Genomic DNA, 23,791 nt, shown 5'->3' with positions numbered 1-23,791 from the left:
CAACTACCTGTGCAGCAGGTGAGGCAGGTTATTATTGTAGTTTTCTGGCTGGAGAAGTGAGATGCAGAGGGGCGTGGTAGTGTCCCATGGGTGGCAAACTTGGGATTTGAACTCAGCTCACGTGGATCCTAACCCCATACTATTTCCAAGAAATAGGGCACAGCTGACCAGATTCTCAGGTGGATTCTCTTTTCACTTTGCTTTCCCTATCCGTGGTCTCCCTCCTCCTCCCTCCTTCAGTTTCCCTGAGTTGCCTTATGCAAAGCTCCAGCTAGTGATCATTTACACTTCAGTGAGAACACAAGGCTGCTCGTCCTTTTCTAGGGGGATTTGCAAGATCGGCCTCCTCTAAAACAATGGAAAGAAAAGCTTTATATCAGCCTCTCAGTGGGCTGGGGAGGGTGAAATATGTGTTCATGACTCTTCTGAAATCAATTCCAATAGGTAGTTGCTTTTGATTAAGGTTTAATCTCATTCTAGATTTGGGGATGACAATTTGTCTAGTTCCATTTCATTCACAATGTTGTGTGCAGTGCAGTTGTGACATCATTCTGTCAGTAAGACCTCCTTGACTAGGTCCTCTGTTCTTCTGTGGCCCTCACAATACCAGCTCTGGCTGGACATGGAATGTGGTGAGTACTTAACTCACAGATGCTGGGATGTCAGGCCACGCATGCTCAGAACCTAGCCTGTGCCCCGGGGATAACACACAGCATGCAACCCGGCTGAATCTGCAGATGCATGTCTGAATGTCTCCCTTCTGCCTGGGGGAGGCATCAGGAACAGCTGACCTCAGAAACCCTGGAGGAAAGTGAGCAGTGGAATATGAAACTTCTTCAAAACGATGTCTCAGACAGAGATCGCTTTATTGAAATGGCTTTGTTTGAAGAAAAAGAGAAAAGATACCAAGTGAAGAGACAGACTCCGCTAACAGGTGCCTGGGAGTGGCTGGACACTTCTGTCCCACGCTGCACAGAGGCGGATCTGCCTCAGGTCCATGCTGCTCATTCCTTGAGACCAAAGTCGTCCGCTGGCCTCAGTGCACTTTCTTGAACACTTGCTTGCAGACCACGCCCTGCACTCTCATCTCCTGCAGCAGAAGCAGATGCTGTGGTTCACCAGAGTCATGTCAGAGCATCTAGGGGCAGGAGCTTTGAAAACACCCAGTGGCTGCTACTGTTCCCCATGACTTGATTTCATGAAATCCTTAGAAAGTCAACTGAAAGAGGTCAGCAGAGATCAGTCTCTCCGCATCCTGTAGACAGAGGTGGCTGGGGGAATAGATGTGGATCAGAGTGGCCAATAGGCCCCGTTGATGCTTCCCCACCCTGCTATCTTGGAGAGGCCAAAAAGCTTTGGAAGCTGTAGGCCTGAGCCCAGGACAGAGTCTGGGCCTGGGATTGGAAGGAACTGAGCACAGATACATGGCTCAGTAGGTTTCTGCAGAATGGGGCTGCAGTGTGGTACCAGGATGCCAAACTTGAGCCCTAAGCTGGAGTTACCTGTGGAGCTTGGAAATGCCTGGATCTCACACTAGCCCGGTACACGGGTGTCTCAGTGGGTGGAGTATTGGAATCACTCTTACTAAAAGCCTTCCGGGCGGTTCTAAAATGCAGCCATACCCTTCCCACAGGCCCAGCCCCAGCCTCTGCTCAGCCTGTGTTGAGTGAGGCCAGGTGCAACCACAGTCCTATCGCCATGTCTTCCAAGTTTTTATGAAGGAGACTGGAAATCTGAATATTTGTAGGGCATCTCCTAACTTTTAAAATGGCTGGCTGAAGAAGTCTGGAGCTCTTTGAGGGTGAGATGAAGCAGGCCTGTGGCCCCTAGTTTGCAACCTCTGGCATAGAGCCACAGAACTTTGAGCTCAGAGGACAACGAAGGTCACTTCATCTACTCTTTTCTCTGCAGTCAAGGAACAAAGGCCCAGGAGGACACTGGCTCAAGGTTGGGTCTGGACTCTCTGCATTAGGCTGGCCACCTCCAAATGTAACCCCCCATGCCTTTCCCCAGTGTTCACACTTCTCAAAGCTCTTGAAGACCATAGATCTTTGCAGAACTCCTGTGTGTTCTTAGGCAAGTGAGGCTGAGGGAAGGAAGGAGCTACCCCAGGACACCTGGTGAGTGGCCTGGGATCAGAGCTCAGGTCACCTGGACCACTCTCTGGGGTAGAGAAGTTACAGGAGGTCTTGGCTTGAGGACATGTGCCTTATGAACTCTCCAGGAGCCAAGGTCTCTGCTGTGGTTCTGTATATGCTTTTCCCAGAGGGTAGACAGAGCAAGTGGCTTTAACCTGATGTCCCAGGGTAGAGAACAGGGTGGCTACAGTTTCCCCTGAGCTGGGAAAAGCTTTTTCTTCCCCTGTCATAGGCTTAGGTCATATCTTAGAGAAGGCTGGAGAATTTTCCTTGGCTACCAGTCACAAATATCCTCATCACCAGAATAGGAACCATATTCCTATTTTTATTTATTTATTTTTGGTACTAAGGATTAAATCCAGGGGTCTTAATCACTGAGCCACAGCTCCAGCACTTTTTATTTTTTATTTGGAGACAGGCTTTTTCTAAGTTGCTTAGGAGCTCACTAATTTGCTAAGGCTAACCTTGATCTTGTGATCCTCCTTTCTGAGCCTCCCAAATCACTGGGATTACAGGTGTGTGCTATCATGCCCGGCTCATATTCCTACTCTGAGATACTAGAAAGAGAGGAAAAGTGGGCTCATTGCTGATGATTAGAAGATGCATCTCCTCTTCTGCTTCCTTTGATGGGCAACTGGGTCACCTACACCATGAGAACTCACGGCCTGGTCTTTAAAGTCACTTGAGCCTTCGTTCCAGGCCCTTGGAATAGAAGCTTCAGAGCAGAACCAAGGCCCAGTCACTGTGGGTGCCTCTTTCCAAGATCCATCCAGACTTCCAGAGTGACAAAGGACCTCTGGGGCACACCTGTCCCCACCTAGGAACCTACCAGGTGCAGCTCATCACCCTCAATCCACTGGGTCCAGCCGCGTCCCTCCTTCTCGCCCTTCTGCACGCACTCGAGTTTGTCGCCGTCCCAGCTCACTGTGGTCTGCCAAGCAAGAAGCAGAGTTGTCAGCTGTGAGCGTGCAGCCCCTGGGGAGTAGGGGAGGGGACAGCCCCCAACCTTGATAATGTAGGATGTGCTCACGTCCATTTTACTACAGAAAATTTGCAGCCCAATAGTCCCTGTCTACCACATGCTTTTATTAAAGTGTGCAAATCAGTTTTAAAATTTATGAAAACCTTCACAAATTTCATTTAAAAAGAATAATTAGGAGGGAAAATGTTGTTGGGTTGGGCTGTGACTGCAAGGATTGAGAATGGGGTTGAGGAGAGGGGCCGCTGAGGCCTGAGCACAGACTGGTGAGGATTGTTTTCCTGCATCTTGCTGGCAGGGGGTGGATGTCTCAGAGTACCTTCCTGTCCCTTTATCATTTAATCCATCCACCCATGGTTTCAACCATTGCTAGGTTCTGGGACATCCCAAAACACCCCACTTCTGCCCTCAAAGAGTCTTCATCTCCCAGGAGAATGATCTTAGGTCTAAATAGCCAGCTATAGGTACAGGTGGCAGCCAGTAGCCACCTGTCTGCTCCACCAGGCCCTCTCTGTGCTGGGTCTAACTCCTCCCGACTGTCCACCTGGAGTGTGGATTGGCATCTCGTTTTGACAGACACAGGGCTGACGACACCTCTCAGAGCCCACATCCCCCTTTGAGCCCTCTCTCCTCCCCTGAGCGCAGTGTGTCCTGCTGGGGGCTGAGCAGGCTGCAGGGAAGTCAAGTCGTAGCAAGCCCACCCAGGAACATGGGGTCAAAACAGTGTGGGAATTCAGAGGCAAGGCAGTCCTAGGTCCTGAGCATGGCAGTGAGCACCTGGCTTTGATTGGCCCCATGTCCCAAGACTAGGTGCATGAAGGTGCAGCGGGCATGTGTCCATCATGTTTGTGGCTTCTCACCCCCTTTTGAATAGCCTCCCCAATGGGGCAGCTCCTCATTGTGAGCCCTGCATCCCCAGTACCATGGGAAGAACTCCGCCCCTGCTCACGGTGTGGCTCTGAGCAAGTCCACTCCTGCTCTGGGCCTTGCATTCCTATCTTCCATGTGAGGTCAGTAACTCGCAGGCCTTGGCTGTTGAGAGCGAAGGTTCTAAATTCTTGCCTGCCCACCTTACTCAGCTAAGGGTCAGGGAAGTTAGCAATGGTCTGATACAGATTTGGGAGAGAGAGGGAAATCTGGGAACTGAGTGGAGTGGGTGGGGTACCTCCCTCCTGGAGGACCACCGCCCCTCCTCTCCTCACTGCCCACCCATGCCCACCAGCCTCCCTTCTGGACTTGCTGACCACTACTGCCCTCTGCTGTTGGGGTGAGGCCTGGGCTGAGATACACAGGAAGTAGGCAGGGGGAGCAAGGTGTTTTCCCTGGCTTTACATAAGCTTAAGAGTGACCTCTGCTCTTGGAACCTGTTCCCAGAGGGAGACAGGGCACAAAGAGAGCTGGGAGTAGCCGGGAGACGTGGCTTCTCTCCCTGGTTCAGAGACTCACTCAGAGCCCACATCTAGCCCCAGTGCAGCAAGGTCCCACCTCCAGAACAGAACAGTGTGGTCAATGTCTGATGAGACTGTCACAGCTAAAGGCTTAGGCCACAGACATGGCAAGAAGCCCATTCTCTGGGTGTCATCTGTGCCAGGCTTGCGATGGGAAACGGAGACCCCAAATCAGTCCTCAACCTCAAGGAGTTCCTAAGAACACGGGATCCCCAAGCACGGATCTCCCCTCCGTGTTTATTCAGAAATCCACTCGGCATATGAAGGCCCCTGACTTCTCCAGAGGAGCAAGAGGACTTGCTTGTCCTCAGGATGATACACAATTTTCTGCCTTTGCCAGAAAGGTCTATGAGCAACTCCATACAGAAAATATGCCCAAAGAAGAAAATGGTAATAAAATAAATACCTGTCATCTTGCTTCTTCAGAGATAATTGCTGTAACATTTTGGTGTATTTCCATCAAGTCTTTTTTTTTTTTTTTTCCTCTATCAAAACACACACGTTTCTGTTTTTACAGAATTAGGTTTGCATCATGTAGGGGTTTGTAGCCTCATTTCTTTGCTCAGTAGAGGCAATTTCCCATTTCAATGAATATTCTCCTTAAGCATTATTTTAATTGTTATGTAACATTCAGGAAATGACTACATAATTTGCAAGGCCTAACATGAAGTGAAAACGAGGAACTCTTGCTCAAAAATGATTAAGATATTTAAAACAGCAACAGCAGAGCATTAAACTACGTGAGGCAGTCCCCGAAGGACTGCCCTGGAGACGGGCGCAGAAAGCTGTCCTCCCTGGCAGTATTTTATTGTCCATTCATACCATTATTTAACCAATTACAAATTCCTGGACATTTGGGTAATTTATAATTCTGTGCTACTGTAAATAAGATTTCCTTGTATACATAGTTTTGAACACATTGCTTTCTCAGAATGTATGTCCGGAGGAGAAACTGTTGCACGGAAGAGTGTGCACACCTTTAAAGCTTTTGCTAAATATTCCCAACCTGATCCAGCAGGCTCACACCTATTTACCCTCCAACACCAGTGTCACAGAACCCTCGTGCAAGAGAGGCTCATTATAGGTACAGCCAGCTTTTGCTCCTGGGCTACTACTGTCTCACCCTTTCCAGATCACTTGGCACCTTTTAACGGGGGCCATTTGGCTGTAAACAATAACCACACCTTAGCCCCAGCCAGTAACAGGCAGCAGAATATCAGGTGTCATGAGAGATCAAGATGTGCAGGGAGCAGAAGCCTATTTGGGTGCTCAAAGCGCTTTTGAGAGCACTACTCATCAGACCTCTTGGAGGGAAGGGTCCCTATCACCTGACACCAGTTGCCAAGGAAGCCCTTCTCCGACCACAACCCCCTCTTGACTGTGATCCTGGGTGAGCTGGACACAGCACTGACTGTTTTTGTCTGTGCTGGATGTAAGGGGTGGCCGAGCTCAAGCGGTTATGTGACTTTATCCCAGTCACTCAGCAGAAGGAAAGAATTTGGCCTTGCATGCCTCAATGCACCCTTGTTTCCCAGCCCAGGACAGGACACCTGACAGAGAACGGGGTTGAGGGGAGGGGCCACTGAGGCCTGAGCTTTTCCCTTAAACATTCCAGAAAGTGTCTAGAAGGTGCTTAGCAGATACTTGCTAAAGCTTTTGAGGACTGCAGGAAAACAAATAAACAAACAAAAAAGCTGTGAGCATGGTACTGAGATTCTGAGCAGGCCCCTGGAGGGACACCTTTTGGTTCAGTCACACTCTCATTAGGGACCTGGAAACTCAGGGTCCTGGTCCCTGCACCTTCCTTCCATATTCCCTCAAACTATATAAGGTCAAGCCAGCTAAGAACATGCACCTTGGCATCCGCCAGAGCTGGGTCTTCTGTTTGTGGCCATGTGGGATGACTCTAGGCAACTGGACTAACCTCTCTGAGCCTCAGGTCCTCGAAGCAAGAAGGTTCAGAGGCCTACTGTGGTAGATGGTTCATGGGTGGCCCCTGCGAATCACATGATAGTCACATCCTGCGCAGGGCTTGGTGGCTGACTCACTCTGGCCACTGGGGCATCAGCAGGCACGATGCCAACAGTGCTTTCATGAGCCTATGTGGTCCAGGGGCCTGTCCTCTTGGTACCCTGCCCTCCTGGAGCCCAGCTGCCATGCTTTGAGGTGATCAAGGCTCTTCTGCAGAGAAAGGCCATGTGCCAAAGTCCTGGAGGATGGAAGAATGTCCACTTGGAGGACAGCTGAGGCGCTCAGCTGAACACAGCCATGTGGAGCCAAGGAACTGCCCAATTACCACGGAGCATTGAGAGACTCTATGGCGGTTTTCTCAAGCTATTAAATTTTGGGGTAGTTTTTCACATTGTATCAGATAAACAAAATATGTACTTTATAAGTTTATTCTGAGAAAATATACATAAGATGCCTAGGGCTGGCATACAGGAGGACTGAATGCAGGTGATCATGAACCTGCGCTTAGACAAGGACAGGGTTCACATGTCCAACATAAACAGTAACTAGAAAAAAAAAAACTTTTTTTTTTTTTTTTAAGAGTTGGATGTTGGTGAAGCAGTCAGTGATGGACATTGTGGATAAAGTTTTTTGATGCTCCTTTTCCTTCCAGGAGACCCAGATCCAAGAGGAGACTCTGCAGAGACTGCCCGCTGAGCCAGCCCCGGGAGCCCACGGTGCCTGCTTCCCCTAAGTTCTAACTAGTTTTTTTTACATGGATACTCTACTTGGAACCTCCCACTGACATCTGGGATGACCCAGCAAGGTGGCTTCGCTCTCCTACTTTATTACCTGTGCTCACTTAAGAGTGGGAATGGATTTTTCTTTTTAAGCTTTCTGTCCTGTGGGAATAAACCAAGCGTTTCTCCGAGGATCAGACTGAGCCTAACTGGGCTGGTGTGGGACACTCAGTGGTAGAGTGCATGCTTAGCAGACTCCAGGCCCTGGCTCCATCCCCAGAACAAAAAGGAAAAAAAACCAACAAACAAAAAGAGCGAGCAAGCAAGCAGAGGGACCCTAAGAACAGAAAAGAGAAGCAGAAAATCAAGGAGGAAGAAAACCCCTCAAAAACAACTGAAAGGGAAACACCTGGAAGGGGCCTGGTGAGGCAGGTGATTCACTTTCTTGTCAAACAAAATGTCCGTTCTTATAACAAGCTTCTCCAAGACCCAAGAGCTTCTTCATGACCTTCCTCTGAGCTCGGCCGCAAGCCACGTTTGCCAGACCAGGAGCAGTCGGCCACCTGGGACCAGGATTCAGACTTACCTGAACGCCTGATCTGAAAGGGGCTTTAAGAGGTCACTCCATCCAGGTTCCTACATGGACCCCATCACTCGGGGTCCAGTGGGGGAATTTCAGGCAGGAGGATACTCCTGATATATTTCAAGTCACAGGTGGGGCAGATGCCTACAGGTGTGGGAGGGACAGGGACTCTGCTGCCTCCACTTCACCCCCAACCTGGGCTCTGGGACCCCACCTTAGAGATGAAGCTAGACCCATCCAAGAACATGGAGAGGAGGGATGGCCACCATCAACTTGGCTCCTCAGCAGAAATTCCCACCCAGAGACCACTGGAAAGAGCAGGTGGAGTGGGGCCCAGGGTAGCTGCTTGTAAGCCAAGCTGGCCTCACTTTTCTATCAAGAACTAATAATAACCTCCATTTCTTGGTCTGTGTCAGCAGCTTTCTGAGAGAGACGTGTGTGCCAACTGATGAATGAAGACAGCTTTGCACCACTATGATGAGGGGCTGTCATTTCAAAAGCCATTATCCAGCTCCCCAGCCACTTATAAACCCCAGCTGGCACGGCTGTACAGGGCCCAGTGACCCAGAACGCCTGAGTGACCCCATCCCGGGGATGGCTCGAGGCTCACAGGCCCAGTTCAGATGACTAGTACTGGTGGTGACAGACAATTCCCACTAAATGGAACCATCTCTTGGCAGTGACCTGGCATGACCTACAAATGGTGGGACTCAACTTTGCTGTCAGGACACTTGTGACATTTATCAAAGCTCCACCATCATCAAAGAGCAGATGATGGCGGATTACACTTGTCTACCAGCTCTATCAGGCCCTCTGCTCATGGATGTGTCACTGGAGGGTGGGACCGAGTCTTAGTGTCTCTGTGGTTCCAGAGCCCATGGCGACTCTGTTAGCCAAGGCCAGAGACAGGATTGACCCAGCTCTGACTCCAAAGCCCATGCTTGTTCTCTCTCTCTCTCCCTCTCTCTCTCTCTCTCTCTTACCTATCTATCTATCTATTGATTGGTACTGGGGTGCTTAGCCACTGAGTTACATCCCCAGCCCTTTTTAATTTTTATTTTGAGACAGGGGTCTTACTAAGTTGCTGAGACTGACTTTGAACTTGCCATCCTCCTGCCTCAGCCTCCTGGGCTGCTGGGATTACAGGCATGAGCCACTGTATCCAGCAAAGGCCATACTCTTTAGATTTGGGGGTAGAATTAAAAAACCAGACAGCAAGTGGACACTTCCTGTACATCCTGTGATGGCTAGAGATGCCAATCAGCACTTCCTCCTGGAGTCTGACTTCAACATGTGGTTCTCCCTTTAGGACACGTATATTCCTGGGAAAACGATGAGTGCAACCTTCGGTGCTTTGTTAAATAAGCCGTGGGGTGGGAAGGGCAGGGTGGGGGACAGGGAATGGGCCAATTGCCAGAGACTGTGCTGGGAGTTTTCCACAATCTTAAAGTGTCAGGGCTGAGAAACGACCAGCCCACCACCCAGGGGATAGGAGCTGGGCTGTAACTGAACCCAGTTCTTTGCAGCCAAGTCCACAAGTTTCCTGTGAGACCAGGCCGGCAAGTAGACAGCGGGTGGCTCCTGTCCTCCTGGTCCATTCCTGGGGGCTAGCAATGACCTAAAATCAGCATACAGCCAGGGTACTATAAAAGCAGATTAAAACTAAATTAATAAGGCCTTAAATGCGAATGAGTAATTAGAGACATAAAAGCTGTCAGAAGCAGCTACCAGGAACCAGGGTAGCCACCGAAGGCCTTTGTGGGCCTGGAAGAATTCGATTCCACCGTGAAGAACTTAGCAGCAAATGATAACACGATTCTTAGGAAAAATAAAATGAAAAAAAAAAAAAAAAATAGTCCAGACTAATAATCTTGACGTGTTATTTTTTTCCCTTAAACATTCCAGAAAGTGTCTAGAATCAACTTAATCTGTCAGAGTGCTCAGGGCCCCACAGAGGCCCAGTTTCTGGATGGGGAGGTGGGAAGTAGGGCTGGAGAAGGTCACAGGCCTGTGGCATCCAGCCCTGCCTGGGGGGTCAGGGGAGGCTTCTGGAGGTGGTTGGTCACATGTGGTCACATGAGAGCATCCCTGTCACTCCGGTCACCATAATGACATGTTTGGGGACGATGTGCCAGGTTGGGTATTAAGTATGGATCATATCAAGCTGATTCCTCAGGACTTCCTGGAGCAGGCACACCCTCCCCAGTTTACAGCTCTGCAGACCGAGGACCGAGGACCTTGCCATGAAGTGGGAAGATGAGCTTTGACTCTGAGGACACATCCGTGCCCCCAGCTACTGGGCTCTGCCGTTCCCTGGCCTAAGCTGCCCCTTGGATAAGCAGTGGATTTTGCAGGATGGTCCCGTACAAGGCAATGGCATCCAGCAGTCATGGGGTCCGTACCTGCTGCACAGCAGCCTCAGGACTGAGGAGGGCGTGAGGCAAAGGGCTCAGACTATTGGAGCAGGGGACACCAGAAGGAGCTCCAGCAGGAGTGCCAGGTAGCCAGAGGGGCCGGAAGTTCCGGGCAGAGGCCCATCAGGGAAGCTTCCTGGAGAAGGTGTGGCTAGAAGTAACGTTAGACCTGATGCCAGAAAAGGCCATAGAATTAGGTTTAGGAAGAAGAATAAGAAAGAAAAGAAACAAGAGGACCCCTCAAAAAGGTACCAATACGAACAAAAGCAGGGAGCTGGCTGGACCGTCTCTTGGCATCACATTCTCCACGAAGCCGGACCCTGAACTTGCTGGGGAGATGGCTCAGAGCCTCCCTTCTTCCTCATTTCATGTCTGTTGCTCCAGCTGACCAAACCTGGGATCATGGGAAAATGCAGCTGCTTGCTTCTCTGTCCCTGGCCACCCGCTGTTATCAGTTCCCCCAGCATGGGGTAGTGTGTGGGGGTGGGATGGGGCTGGGAAGATGGGGGAATAGAAATAAGTGAGCGCCATGTTCTGCTCTAGAGAGTGCTCCCAGGAGCTTGGGAGGCCTCAGCTCTTTCATGGAAGTTTCTGGTCTATTTTTTAAAATTTGATCTTTCAAAGTGAAAAGAAATAAGTGTTGCTCAGAAGATAAAAAGATGCAATCTCAGTAACCAAGAAGAATGAGCGGGTCAGGAACTCTTGACAGAGGGCTCCTTGGGGTCTGGTGTCCTTCTGCTCACTGCAGGATACCAGCTACCAGAATTCATGGCAGAGAAAGAGCACAGTGCCATTTGTTGAGTGAATGGTTGGCAAAAAGAATTAGGGGCACGCCTCACTCCTCAGGCAACGCACCTCTCCTGCTGTATGACAAAATATCCGAGGCACCGTGGCTGAATTCTCTTCCATAAGCTGGCTTATAGAAATGGGTGGGCCAACGGAGTGATGTGGGAATTACTCCACTTCTTGGGGTCCTCTTTTCTTCACTGCAAAATGGGGCTAGATCTGCCACTGAGCACAGCCATCAGAGGACATGGCAGAGGCTGCAGGGGCCCGTGTCTGTGCAGGACACACACAGTATGGGCCGTGCTCCACTCTGCTTGGCCTTGCCCAGCCTGTTCTCCGTGGCCGTGGAGTGGCACACACCCTTTTCCTGCTCTCTGTTCCCAGGAGCCTCCTAGCTCTTCCCTTGGTGGCCAGGATACCCTTCCCACATGTGACCAACCACCTCCAGAATCTGTCTCCAGGTGACAGTTCCCAGGGAATGGGTGGCACTGTACATTTTCCCACATGCCATTCTCCATTTAATCCTTACCATGAAGTACATAACCCTGCTTTATAGTTATTTCCATTTTTGACTAGTAGGGAGAGGCCCAGAGAAGTGACAGTGGTATTGTTTGTCTCTAGAATATCTCCTACAGTCTCCCGCATTGAGGGATCAGTCCCCAGCTGGTGGCATATTGAGAGGTGGTAGAAACTTCAGAGTGGAGCCTATTGGAGGAGGTGGGTCACTGGGGGTATATTTTGTCCCTGGATTCTTCCTCCATCCCTTCATGGCCACCACCAGGTAGCAGCTCTGCTCCACCATGCACTCTCCGCCATGATGCTTTGTCTTGCCAAAGGCCCAAAGCAATGGGACCAAGTGACCAAGGACTGAAAGTTTTGAAATCATGAACCAAAAGAAATCTTTTCTCTTTTTAGTTGATTTTCTCAGGTATTTTTGTCACAGTGATGGAAAACTGATGAACAGAGTTGGGCTGTAGACAAACACATGGGTATAGGAGGGCCTGGAACAGTTGCCTTCCTTGAATCTGGGTTCTCAGCCAGCAATGTGGCCTCCATTATTGGGAAGAAGAGGATACAATTCAGACCTCACTCCCCTGCGTGTGACGATTCGATTCCATCCCCAAACACCAGTAGTGCATCAGGGGATGCTGCATTTGAGATATCAAAAATCTCAGAGGAAGTCATCCAGAGCACTGACCCTTTAAAATAACAACTGTGCCATCTCTCCTTACTGACGATCTGAAGCCAGACTGCCTAGATTCCCATATTCTAGCTCCACCAGCTACCTGACCTGTTCGTCCTGCATCTCATTCTCTTCATATATAATATAGGAAGAATTTGGGCACCTTCACAATTAAAATTGTTGTGGGGATTAAAAGAATTAATGTACAGAAAATGCTTAGAATTCCTGGTGCAGGAGAAACACTTCACAAACATTAGCTATCATTAAGTGGGATTAAAGTGGATCTTGCAGGGAGACAGTCAATGACTACCCTTTATATTGTTCTGCTATTTTCACTTAACACTCATTTTAGCAAACACAGTGGAGGCCCTGAAGATGCAAAGGTGTGAGCCCCTCCTGTCAGGAACCTCAGATGCATTAACCAGCTGTCCAGTGAACTTGAGCCAAAAGGTGACAGAAGGCAGCGGAGGAAAGGAAATCGGGGTCAACAGAGGGGCCGTCTGGGTTGGGTCTTTGCCGATGGGTAATCATCTAGGGAGCTGGCTAGAGAGCCCACGGGCTCTGGCCTCCCACTGGGGAGCCTCTGGGGGTGTGGAGCAGGGAGCAGCGTGATCCGATTCCCTTTTTACTATGAGAAGGATGGGCTGAAGTGTTGATGGTGGACGGGAGATGGATGCGAGATACTGCAGTAATTAAGTGAAATAATCCACGGAAAGCGCTGAGCTTGGCACATGGTATGCACAAGAGATGTTAATTGTTATTATTATTGTTATCATTATTATAGGCAAGAGATCTTCCAAGCAGTGGGATGGGAAAGGAGGACAGAGATGTTCAGAAGCACAATCCATGGAACTTGTTGACTAATTGCCCATAAACACTTTCTTTTATCTTCACAGTGGTCGTTGACGCGGCTGTGGGCTGTGGAGTGGTCTACGGAATTAAAAAGCCACAGTGTTTCTAACCACCCATGACGTTTTGGCAGTTAGGAACACCAGCAGGAGAGAGCCTGTTCTACAAACCACAAAAAGCCAGGAGTCAGAACTAGCTGAAGTCAAAACCCGAGGCAATGGCTACCCAGTCATCGGATCCTGGGGGGACTTTCAGTTCCCATAAAATGGAAGGGTAGCGTAGGTGTGGTGGTGCATGCGTGTAAGCCCCGTGACTTGGGAGGCTGAGGCAGGAGGATCACAAGTTCAAAGCCAGACTCGGCAACTTAGTGAGGCCCTAAGCAATTCAGACCCTGTCTCTAGATAAAAAATAAATAATAAATAAAAAGGGCTGGGAATGTGGCTGAGTGGCTAAGTACCCCTGGTACCCAAAATAAGTAAATAAATAAATAAATAAAATGGAGGGCATCTGGAGGATGATATAGACATACATACACACAGTCCTGGGACAGCACGGCCACACAGTAGGCCTGCAGGGTGGTTGGGCTTATGTGAGTCATTGAGGATTACCATCACAGAGGGACACACAGATACCTTTGTCCAAAGAGATAAATGGGGTTTTTTGTTGTTTTTTCTTCTGAATGATTTTCCTGGAATATAATCCCGTAAGTGGGATCTCTGAGTCAAACAGTAAAATGATTTTCTGATTCACTGCACATTGCCAGACAGGTTTTGGTTTTTTTTTTTTTTTCTCCTTTCTTTCTGAATGCAGGGCCAGTTTCACTCTAAGGCTGGTGAAGATGGGTTTTGAATATCCTGGGTTCCCTGTATTCCTACCTTCACGTCTATCTTGTTTGTTTCCTGGAGTAACCCCGGGTTGTCCTTGGACCCTCAGATCAGGAAAGAAAGAACAAGGGGGATGGGAGGGGGGGGAAGTAAGGGAAGAGGTTAAGGTAGGAAGGAAGGGAGGGAGGAAAGGAAGGAGGAAGGGAAAGAGGAGAGAAAGGAAGGAGGAGAGGAGGGATTAGTACTATCCCTATGTTGATGGCAGCTGTTGCTCTAAGGTGCTCTAAGATATTTGAATATTAAAGAAAATACCTAGAAAGTCTTTGAGTATTTCACCAATATAAGTGTGCTCCAGTTGTGGAATTTCAGACAGCATGAGGGATACCTGGGGTTCCTGTTTGGAGGACAAGGGGCAGGTCTCTCTCTCTCTCTCTCTCTCTCTCTCTCAAGCTATTGTGAATTGGGCACAGTCCTTTCTCTCAGAGGAGTTTTCAATCAATTCCAAGTAAAAATACCAACAAATCCCAGAGCCTCAGTGCAGAGCCTGCAGCAGGACCCAGGCTGCAGGCAGGGCTGCATTCCACAGGGTGACCGCCACGGGGTCCATGGTCTGTGCACACAGGGGCACACACTCCCTCAAGCCCCCTTCTCTTCCAGCAGCCCTGGCAGAGGTCAGTGGCAAACATCTTCCAGATGCCTTCAGAGGCTTCTGGCCACGCCCACCTCTTCTGGTTCCAGCCCTGTGGAGCCAGGGCCTGGGTTGACCACCAGGGCCCAGAAACCCAGAGGCTGGGCTGGTCAGGCCCAAGCACTGGAGGCTCAGGCTGGAAAGTGCTTTAGCCACTGTCAGAACCACCTGTTTGGGACTCTAGAGGGGCGCATGGCTGAAGGTTGGGGCCACCCCAACACTTATAGGGCTTCTACAGGACTGTTTCCCCTTCGAGTCCTTATGCCTGCCTCTCTTGCTGGGCCAGGGAGGCGAGGAGGCTCCGGCCCAAGGGCAGAGGGCAGGCTCAGGCACCAGGGGCACTCCTCTCCCACCCTGCAGGGTCTTACACATGAGTCAGAAACAGAACAGCCCAACCCTGCCTGACCTGCAACCATAGAACCATGCTCCAAGCCCCCAGAGCTCTCACTGAGCACCGGGCACCATGGGACAGCGTGCATGTGTCTGGCACACTGACCTTTAGAGGTCAGCACCCTGCATGCTCCACTAGGACCATGCCACACCCATTACGACGTGGGTCTGAGTCCCCTAGAAGACAGGTGGGGCTCTGTCATTACCTTGACCATGGAGTGTGGCAGACCAGCTGCTCTGTGACTGCCAAGGTTAGGATAAGTGTTCCCCAAGGCTCACATGCCTTGGTCCTCAGACTGAGGTGCTAATGGAAGGTGGTGGAATTTTTAATAGGTGGGACCTACTTAGAAGTCTTCTCATCATATGAGGACATGCCCTTCAAGGGCACATTGGGACCCTAGCTCCTCCTCTTTCATTTCTGCTATGAGGTGAACAAGCTTTCTCTTCCAGAAGCAACAAGGCCAACAGACCACGGACAGAAACCTACAACACTGTGAGCCAAAATAAGCCTTTCCTCTTTTTAAGTTGATTATCTTAGGTATTTTGTTACAGCAATGGAAAGTTGACTGATACAGTGATTTCAGAGGCTAGATAGCTCAGAAAGATTTCATATAATTCTTCCTTGTTTTTTTTTCTGAGATTTTTATTTTTGGAACCTAGCTGCCATGTTGTGAGGAAGCCCAAGCAGCCAGTGGATAGTGAGCATGAGTGAGCCATCTGGAAAGAGAATCCTCCAGCTTCTAGCTGACAGGGAATGCAGCAGGAACAAGCCATCCCCTCTGAGCCCTGCTCAAAGTGCAGACTTGTGAACAAAGTAAATAACTTGTTTTAAAACACTAGATCTCAGGATGATTTGTTACACATTAATAAAAACTTAAAATAATTCATCACCACATCTAATCCTCATGACAATCCTGTTAAATGGGTACTACCACTGACTCCGCTTTACCCACATGGACACAGGGATCAGAGGGATAACGTATCTTCTTCAAGGAAACACAGCTGGACAGTGGGACCAGAATTCAAATCCAGGTTCAATTCAAAGCCAAAGCTCCTGACCACTCTGTCACACCCTACCTACTCAATTGCACAAACTTCACTTACTTGGAACCTCGGGTGCAGCCTTCATGGGCTGCTGCAAGACTGGTGTTTACAGATAGCCCCACCACCTCCAAGGACAGGGCTGCAGGGCTGCTCCTCTCCACTCCCCTTCATCCCTCAGAACCGGGCACCTTTAACCCCAGCACAAGATCAAGATAAGAACATCATAGGAATCTGGCATGGGCCTGCAGCTTCCTCGTTTTCCTTTCCTATAGATATCAAAAGCATGGTCATCTAACCAACATTGGCAACAGCGGGGAGTCTGTCAGAAAGATAAGTGCTCAGGCCCAACCCAGAGCTGCCGGATTAGAAACTCGGGGGTAAGGCATGGTCCAGCGAGAGAGAACTACTGTTCTAACTACTTACGAGGGCTCCCTCAGATGCAAGTGATGGGAAACTAGCCCAAAGAGCTTACAGGGAATGGAATGGAAGATACAGACTTCAGTGCATGGGAAGCCTAGAGTGGCATTAGGGTCAGGAACTCCTGTACCTCTCCAGTGTTACTTCCCTCTGTCTGTCTGTCTGTCTCTCCTGACCTCATCTTGTTCTCTTCCTTCTGTTGGATTTCTCCATGCAGTCATGGAAGGCAGCAGAGAGGGGCTTCAGAGAGTCCCAAGCTTACCTCATACCACTTTATCAATCTCCAAGGGAACAGAATTCACCTCTTTTCCAGGATCCCTAAATTAAAGAAAGGGTCCAGCTTGAGTCAAAAGACACAATCATGTGACAGGCCATGGAATCTGATAGGTGGCCACCTATCAGAAGGTGCTCGTCCCAAGAGAGGCAGTGCACTGTGATTTTCAGGCCCACCAGGACCTACATGGTGAGCAGGGGTTACTACTACCCAGAAAAGGAGGTGCTTCTCTGGGCAGTGGGCAGGGAAGCAATGTAGATCAGAAAATCAAACCACTGTAGCTCTCTCATGAAGATCTGGCTATCCTAAGTGAACAAGCCTTGGGATAACAGAAGAGGCCCCACAGTGTGGTGACTACACAAGTCCTTTTCCCCTGTACTATCTCCATGGGCCTCAGAATTTGCCTTCTGAGACAGGCAGAACAGCAATCATGGTGCCCATTTTGCAGATGGGCAAACAGAGGCAGTGTGTCTAACTGGCCAAGGTTGCCCTGGCTCCTAGGTAACAGAGGTTATTCAAAACCAGCTGTGCTGACTCTACCAGCACAGCTCCTCCTCATCCCAGACCCATGGTAGAGAGTTTTACAGACACACGCATCAGAATCCTCCCCCTGCCGCAGCTGGCAGAGGAACATGGGGCAAGAAGGCACTGCCCCTCCCTGTGCCTTGATTTTCATCTGTGAAGTGGGTATGACAAATACTTGCAGAACAGCATTTGCTGTGGAGACCAAAGGAGAAAACGTACTAACAGCCCTTGTTGCAGGCCTGGGAAAGACTTGTGCGTGTTATTTTCCTTTCTTCCTGCCTAATAAGACCCCAAACCTAATAAACCAGCGTGATTTTTGAAAGCTGCTTTGTGAATTTTACTTGGTTGCTTTAATTCTTCTTTTTTTTTTTTTTATAATCCTCAAAAACATGCTGCTGACACCCGGTTTCAAAAGGTCGGAGAACTTTAAGCTAAGACATGAAAGAGGTCCTGTGTTTCCGTCCTGGAAGGGCCCCAGCCTGTTGCTCAGGCCTGATCAGGGCAGGGTCGGCTCTCAGAGGCTTCAAAATCCAAAGGAATTCTCGGCTCTGTAGCCCGGGGAGTTGATTTTGCCATTGGCATTGTGTTTGTTAATGTAAGAACCAGAAGATCCTTTTAATGGGTCAAGAGCAGGATCAGAGGCTGGCAAGAGTTTAAACCAAAGTGGGAACAGCAGCTCGGTGGATTTCACGTATTATCATGTATAATTAGATGGCAGGCGGCTGGACAGAGGGATGTAAGGTAGTCAGGGAGGGAGGGAAGGAAACACAGAGGGTAAAAGGGATTTTGAAAATCCTAATGCTAATATGGAAAGATGCCTAAGAAATATTTTGGGTAAAAAAAAAAAAAAAAAAAACTATGTGCAGAAAAGTGGATTGATCCTTCCTTCCTTCCTTCCTTCCTTCCTTCCTTCCTTCCTTCCTCCTCTCCCTCCCTCCCTCCTTTCTTCCTTCCACTCTTCTGGCTTTAGACGAAGATATTGACCAGTATTGACTAGTTGACCAATCAATAGATAGCTTATGCATTTGAGTAGTTTCTGGATAGATCCACTAGGAACTATAACAGTGACGACTCCCAGGGCCCGGGCCCCGGGAAGGAAGGGGTCTTTTCCTCTTCAGCCTGTACTCTCTGGTGCTATTTGAATTTTTTTTTTCCCCTTTTATAATAAAAACAAAGGAGGCCCCAGTCTGCAAGGGCTGGAAGTGGAGGGCAGGCCCTGGGGAGGGTCATCCTGAGTTCAAAGCTGGATGGGAAGGCGAGGCCTCAGCCAGAGGGAGGTACCAGGCCCCAATGAACAAAGCCGCTCCTACAGGGAAACGCTGACCTGGTGTCCACCACCAGATGACAAATGGCCCTTCTGCCACCACCACGCGGAGCCAGGCTCACGGCTGTGATTCCTGGCTGAGGCTCAGTCTTCTCCCACAGAAGCCACTCACTCTGGAGGGAGTTGGGGACAAAGAGTGGAATGGCTTCAGAGGGACTCCTCACCCAGGAGTGGGCTGAAGACCACCTTCCTACCCCAGCGCCCCCACCCCCACCTTGCCAAACCCCTATAGGCTGTGTATGATAAACGCTACCCGTGTCCTCCTGGGTCTGTGGACATTTTAATGAGAAGGATACCAGAGACAGGGAAGAGCCCCTGCCTGCTGGGCCCACGTCCACAGAAACCATGGCCCTGCTGCCCGTGGGGCCTGCAGGATCTGAATAACCAGACTGGGAAGGAAGCTGAGCCCTCAGGCTGCACAGATCTGAAACCCTGGTCCCCCTGCTGGGGAGAGACTGCAGGGACATTTCAGGTGTGTCTGGGCACAGACTGCAATGTGCATAGGGTCAGACCAGTGGCCCAGGGTCCTCAACACCAAATGTTACAGTTTTTCCACTTTTCACAGAGGCTCAGGTGCAGACAGACACAGAGAGATGCTTCCATACTCCACAGCAGGGGCTTCGAGCATTAGCAGCCTCAAAACCTGACTCCTGGGGTTTCTAAGGCCGCGGCCAGGGGCCGGCATTTCCATTACCGAGAGGCTGACTGTACAGCTACTGCCTCTCTTTCCACTTTGGCCCAGCTCTAAGGGAACACACTGAGTGAGTTGTGACAAATGCCCCCTTGATCCTTCATTTCAGGTAACAAGGTGGGTAACCTGGAGAATGTCTATCAAAAAGGAGCAACTGTGACAGCATACTGAGGATCCACAACCTGCAGGGACAGACAGACAGGCACCTGGTGTTTTCTTTCTTTCTTTACTTCCTCTCTTTTTCTTTTCTTTTCTTTTTTTTGTAAGAACAGCTAGAAATATGGATTTTTCTATGAAATCTTACAATCTCTGGCCATCTTTGGCAACTGGCTTTAAGGTTTTTCCAACATTGTGCAGGCCCAGAACTACCCATCAGCAGCTGGACTACACCGCTGGCTGCTGCTCTGGAATACAGATAAGGTTCCCATGGAAAAGCCCTGATCCAGCCAGAGGGTCTCTGGTGCTCTGCAGAGGAATGTCAGCCTGGCCTGGTCTCACTCCACCAGGACCCCCCTCCTGCCTGTCAGGGTCACATCCAAGGCCCCTGTGGTCCTCAAGGATCTGCCCTCCCCATCATGCTCAGCCATCTCAAGTCTTTGCGGAATCCACCTCTCTCCTCTCCAAAACCCCTGGCACCCAGGCCCTCTGGGCTTGAGTGTGCATGGGTTTGCTCTGAAATACTCTTCTCATGTCCTCCAATCTGCCCTATTTCTTCCTTGTCTGTCAAGGTCCTGCTCAGCTGTCACCTTCTTGGAACCTTCTCTGACCATTGCTCCCCCACCTCCGGCCCCGTTGGTCCCATCACTGGGCTATTACTGCCCAGTGACGCCTCTGTCTTCTAGACTGGCCTGGACATCCAGGAGGTCTTGTTGCCTCTGTGTCCCTGAATCTGAGCTGGTGCAGGGCCTGGTGCAGGACAGGTCTGACATAACGTTTACCGGGCACTGTTCTCTTGGCCTGGGTCTTCCTCTCATCCCGTCTGCCTGGCTACTTCCTGTCCATCCTTCAAGACTTGGCTCAGACTGGGAACCATCCCAGACCTCCCAGACTGCAGTGCTTCTCTGCCCCTGATCACCTGAGTGGCTGCCTCAGTCTGTCCCCTCCCTTCTTGCCCCCAGGGCTTCATGAGGACAGGAATCATCTCACTGACACAGGGGCTCGAAGACAGAGGAAGCACCATGAAATGCTTGTAGAACCCAAAGAAAGGAATGAATGAAGAACAAGACTCCTGGAAGGTGCTGCGAACATGCCCCTGGCCACTGCTCTGGGTGCTGGGTTCTGAGTGCAGCACAGGGGTCAGAAACGCGAGGGAAGTAATTTTGACAATCACCTAACCCAGGACAGCTAGGGGCAGTCAGAGTCCATGGCCAAACTGGCCTCTGGGAAACCAGCTGCTCAGATACACAAGTCCAAGGCCCCACAGCTGCCGAACTCCTCATCCTCCATCACCCCCAGTGTGCTCTTCGTGGTGGTGCCAAGGTGCACAGCATCCAGCAGGCTGCCCAGAGAGAGGGGCTTCTCTGCACTGCTGGGGTCCAAGCGGAGGGCAAAGCAGAGCAGAGGGCCAGGGCCATCCCACCTCCCAGGAGTCAATGGCAAGGTGAGAGAAGGCTGTCTACTTGGGAGTTTGCCCAGCTGCCAGGCCCACCTATCACGCTGGATTGAGAAAAGCTGGCTACTCTCCCTTCCTGTGTGTCCCCAACCCTCCCTTCCTCCTCTGTAAGTGCAGAAGTGACCTCCTACAGATATCTGGGACCCTTTCCTCTGGATGACCACACTCCCTCCACGCTCATCATACATGTCCCTTTGTTACTGCTGAGCACATGTGTCAGGATTGTGGGTCTGTGTGCTCCTGGGCATCAGGATTGGCACATCTGCTGTCCTTTTCCTGGTGTGGTGATCACCACGGGAGGGAAGCAGTGGCTAACTCAGATCCTTCCTCTGCCATTTAGGACCCTCCTCAAGGTGATAAAAAAAGGATTTAGAGAAATCCTTTTTATAAAGCGGGGTTGCAAAGGGTCCTGTGAGGAGAAAGTGAATGAATGCAAACTCTGAACAGTGTCTGGCACACAGCACGGGATGACCAGTATTCACTAGGTGATCCATAAATGCTTTGTGTGTTCATGGATGATGGAGAGAGTGAAGAGTGAAGATAACCAGGCGAGTACAGAAGGTGCATGCGGCATGGTAAGGACCCCAGAAAAGAGATGGAGATGGGTCCTGCTAGATGGAGATGGGTCCCAAGAGTGAGCTGGGGACAAGCACTGTCCTCATGGAGCACAGGTCCCTGCAGTAGATAGGATGCCATCTGGGCAGTGACTAGAAATTGAGACCCTCTCTGAGCTCTCCTTCCTCGTTGTGAGCCTCTCTGGCGGACAAGAGGCCTTGAGACCTGAGTCATAACATGACATTTTCTACAATAGCCTCTTCTCCCTGCAGTGGCCCCTTCAAGGACACTCCTGGCTCACTACTCCCTCTTCCCACCATTCCAAACAGCAGACTGGGCACCAGTCCTGAGTGCCTGATGAGGAGTAAGCACGGTGGGGTGACTTGTTCAGGCTGGGGCTCTTTAATACCAGATGTGGGCACCCCATCAATAGTGGTCCTACCAACTCAGCCATCCTGTTCCTGCAAAGTCCATCAGCAGAGGGGCCTGGCAGAACACAGGCTTGTGGGCCACCCATCAGCAGGGTTCAGGTCCCCAGCTCTTAGTCTCCTCTCCTCTCTGAGCCTCAGTCATGGCATGAATAGGAATTACTAAACCCTCCTTCTCAGGGCTGTGGTGTAAAATAGCAGGCCATATGCAAAGCACAAAGCAGACCTAGCAGCAAGACCCTCAGCAAATGGTGGGAGGGGTGTGTGAGGGCCCCTGGATAGCACAAGCCAGTTCCTACCCACACAATGGAAACACAAGTCAGTTCCCTACCCAGACAAAGGAAGCAAGCCCAAGACTGGGAATACCCTGACCTCCCAGAAACCCCAGAAACCCCAGAAACAGAGAATGTTGTTGGAGGCCTGGGGATGACCTTCCGGAACTGCTGTGGCAGCACTAATTGGGGTCTCCTGGTCACAGCTTCCCATCCTTGGGAAGGAGAGGAGCAGGGCCTTCCCCATCCCCCACCACCGCTTCCTCTGGCTTGGGCTGCAGGGGCACTGACCTGCCCAGAGGTTAAAAGGAAGCTCAGTAGGCAGAAAATGATAGGGTGGGTCAAGGCATGACCAGGGGCCAAGTCCCAGCTGGCATGACCCAGCCATCCCAAGGAAGGGCAGATCAGGGGGCTTCCAGAGAGATCAAGGTGCCTGTTCCCTAGGGGACTTCACATGGGGGTACACTGGAAGTTTACGCTTCAGGGTGGTGTCCTGTATTGCTTCTTTCTTTCCTTTTTTTCCTCCAGCAGCCCCTAGTCTGCTAGAGGGCACAGGATGGACTTGGAACCCCAGGTCGCTGGTCCCTAGCCAGGGTCTCCTGGACCCCCTTCATCTCTGTTCTTCACCTGTAAGAGGGGGAACTCCTGCTGCCCTCAGGGCTGTGGGGAGCCTTGGTGAAGTCATGCGCCGAACATATCTGGCAAAGTGCCGGGCAGATTCAGCAACCACAACCCTCATAACTAAACCGACAGGTTTGGATGTGGTGGGGTGCTTGCTGAGTGGGTGCTGCCTGCCCTGCGGGCTGGAAGTGGGAAGATCCGCAGTCTTTCACAACACAAGGAAAGGCCTTTGCTCCTCTCAAAGATCAACTAGACTAGCGGGGGGCCTTGGGTCAGATCTCCTGAGTAGGAGACACCCAGGACTCAAGAATCCTCACCATGCACTTGCGGTCGTCTATGCCGGTCAGGTCCTCCTCAAACTCCTTCCCAACCTCGAAGTCCATGATGTAGTTCCTAAAAGTGCTCAGTGTGCGGATGATCATGTGGTCGCCTTCCTGCACGATCTCTTTGTCTGGCTTCAGCAAGTTGGCGATTTTGCGCAAGGCCACATTGACATCTGCAAGGGGTGCGGAGACAGGGGAAGAGAGTTGGCAGGAAAACTCGAAAGAGAACCTTTCCCGAGGGAGCGGGACCCAGGAGCGGTTCCAGGAATGCAGTTGGGATTCCCCCGCTGGCTTTGCGCTCTTTTCTCTTTTCCTCTTGGCAACAAAGTTTTCTGCTCTCACACTAACCTTTAAAAACAAAAACGAGCAAACCAAGGCCAGCTCTACTAATTAAATTATCCGCGTCCAGAGCCAACAAGCAGACGCTTGCCACCAATTAACCCTTGCAACCCTGGAGCCTCCGATTCACATCCCGCCGGCCGCCCTCGCAAGCACAGGCCGCGGTCGCCCTTCCTGGCGTCGGGGTGCACCGGGCGGCGGCTGCCCAGGCGGAGCAGGCGGGTGACGGCTCGTGGGACCCTGGGGACCGCCGGGGCAGCGCTTACCGAGCGCACGCAGGTACTCCTCGAAATTCTCGTTGGCCAGCATCTTCCAGTACCCGTTGAAGTCGACTGGCATTTCGGGGAGTGGCGGGAGCGTCGGCCACGGAGCGGGCGGGAGCGGCTCTGGGCTG

The 23,791-nt window shown here is 50.7% G+C and overlaps 1 protein-coding gene across 1 annotated transcript in view; it reads right to left on the bottom strand.

Moving 5' to 3' along the window:
* Window positions 1–847: 847 nt before the first annotated feature.
* The window catches only part of Rbp1 (retinol binding protein 1), a 23,105-nt gene continuing 161 nt past the window's right edge, over window positions 848–23,791 (bottom strand). Inside the window, exons 2-5 of the mRNA XM_048794328.1 lie at window positions 23,664–23,791; window positions 23,053–23,231; window positions 2,968–3,069; window positions 848–1,090 (exon numbers count right to left, since the gene is read on the bottom strand). Of these exons, the coding sequence (XP_048650285.1) occupies window positions 1,037–1,090; window positions 2,968–3,069; window positions 23,053–23,231; window positions 23,664–23,736 (408 nt within the window). The 5' untranslated portion in view covers window positions 23,737–23,791 and the 3' untranslated portion in view covers window positions 848–1,036. The remainder of the gene's footprint in view (window positions 1,091–2,967; window positions 3,070–23,052; window positions 23,232–23,663) is intronic.

Source organism: Marmota marmota, unplaced genomic scaffold (genome assembly GCF_001458135.2).
Source record: "Marmota marmota marmota unplaced genomic scaffold, marMar, whole genome shotgun sequence".
NCBI lineage: Eukaryota > Metazoa > Chordata > Mammalia > Rodentia > Sciuridae > Marmota > Marmota marmota.
Note: the sequence above shows the minus strand (reverse complement) of the source record. Positions and strands in the feature narration are given on the sequence as shown.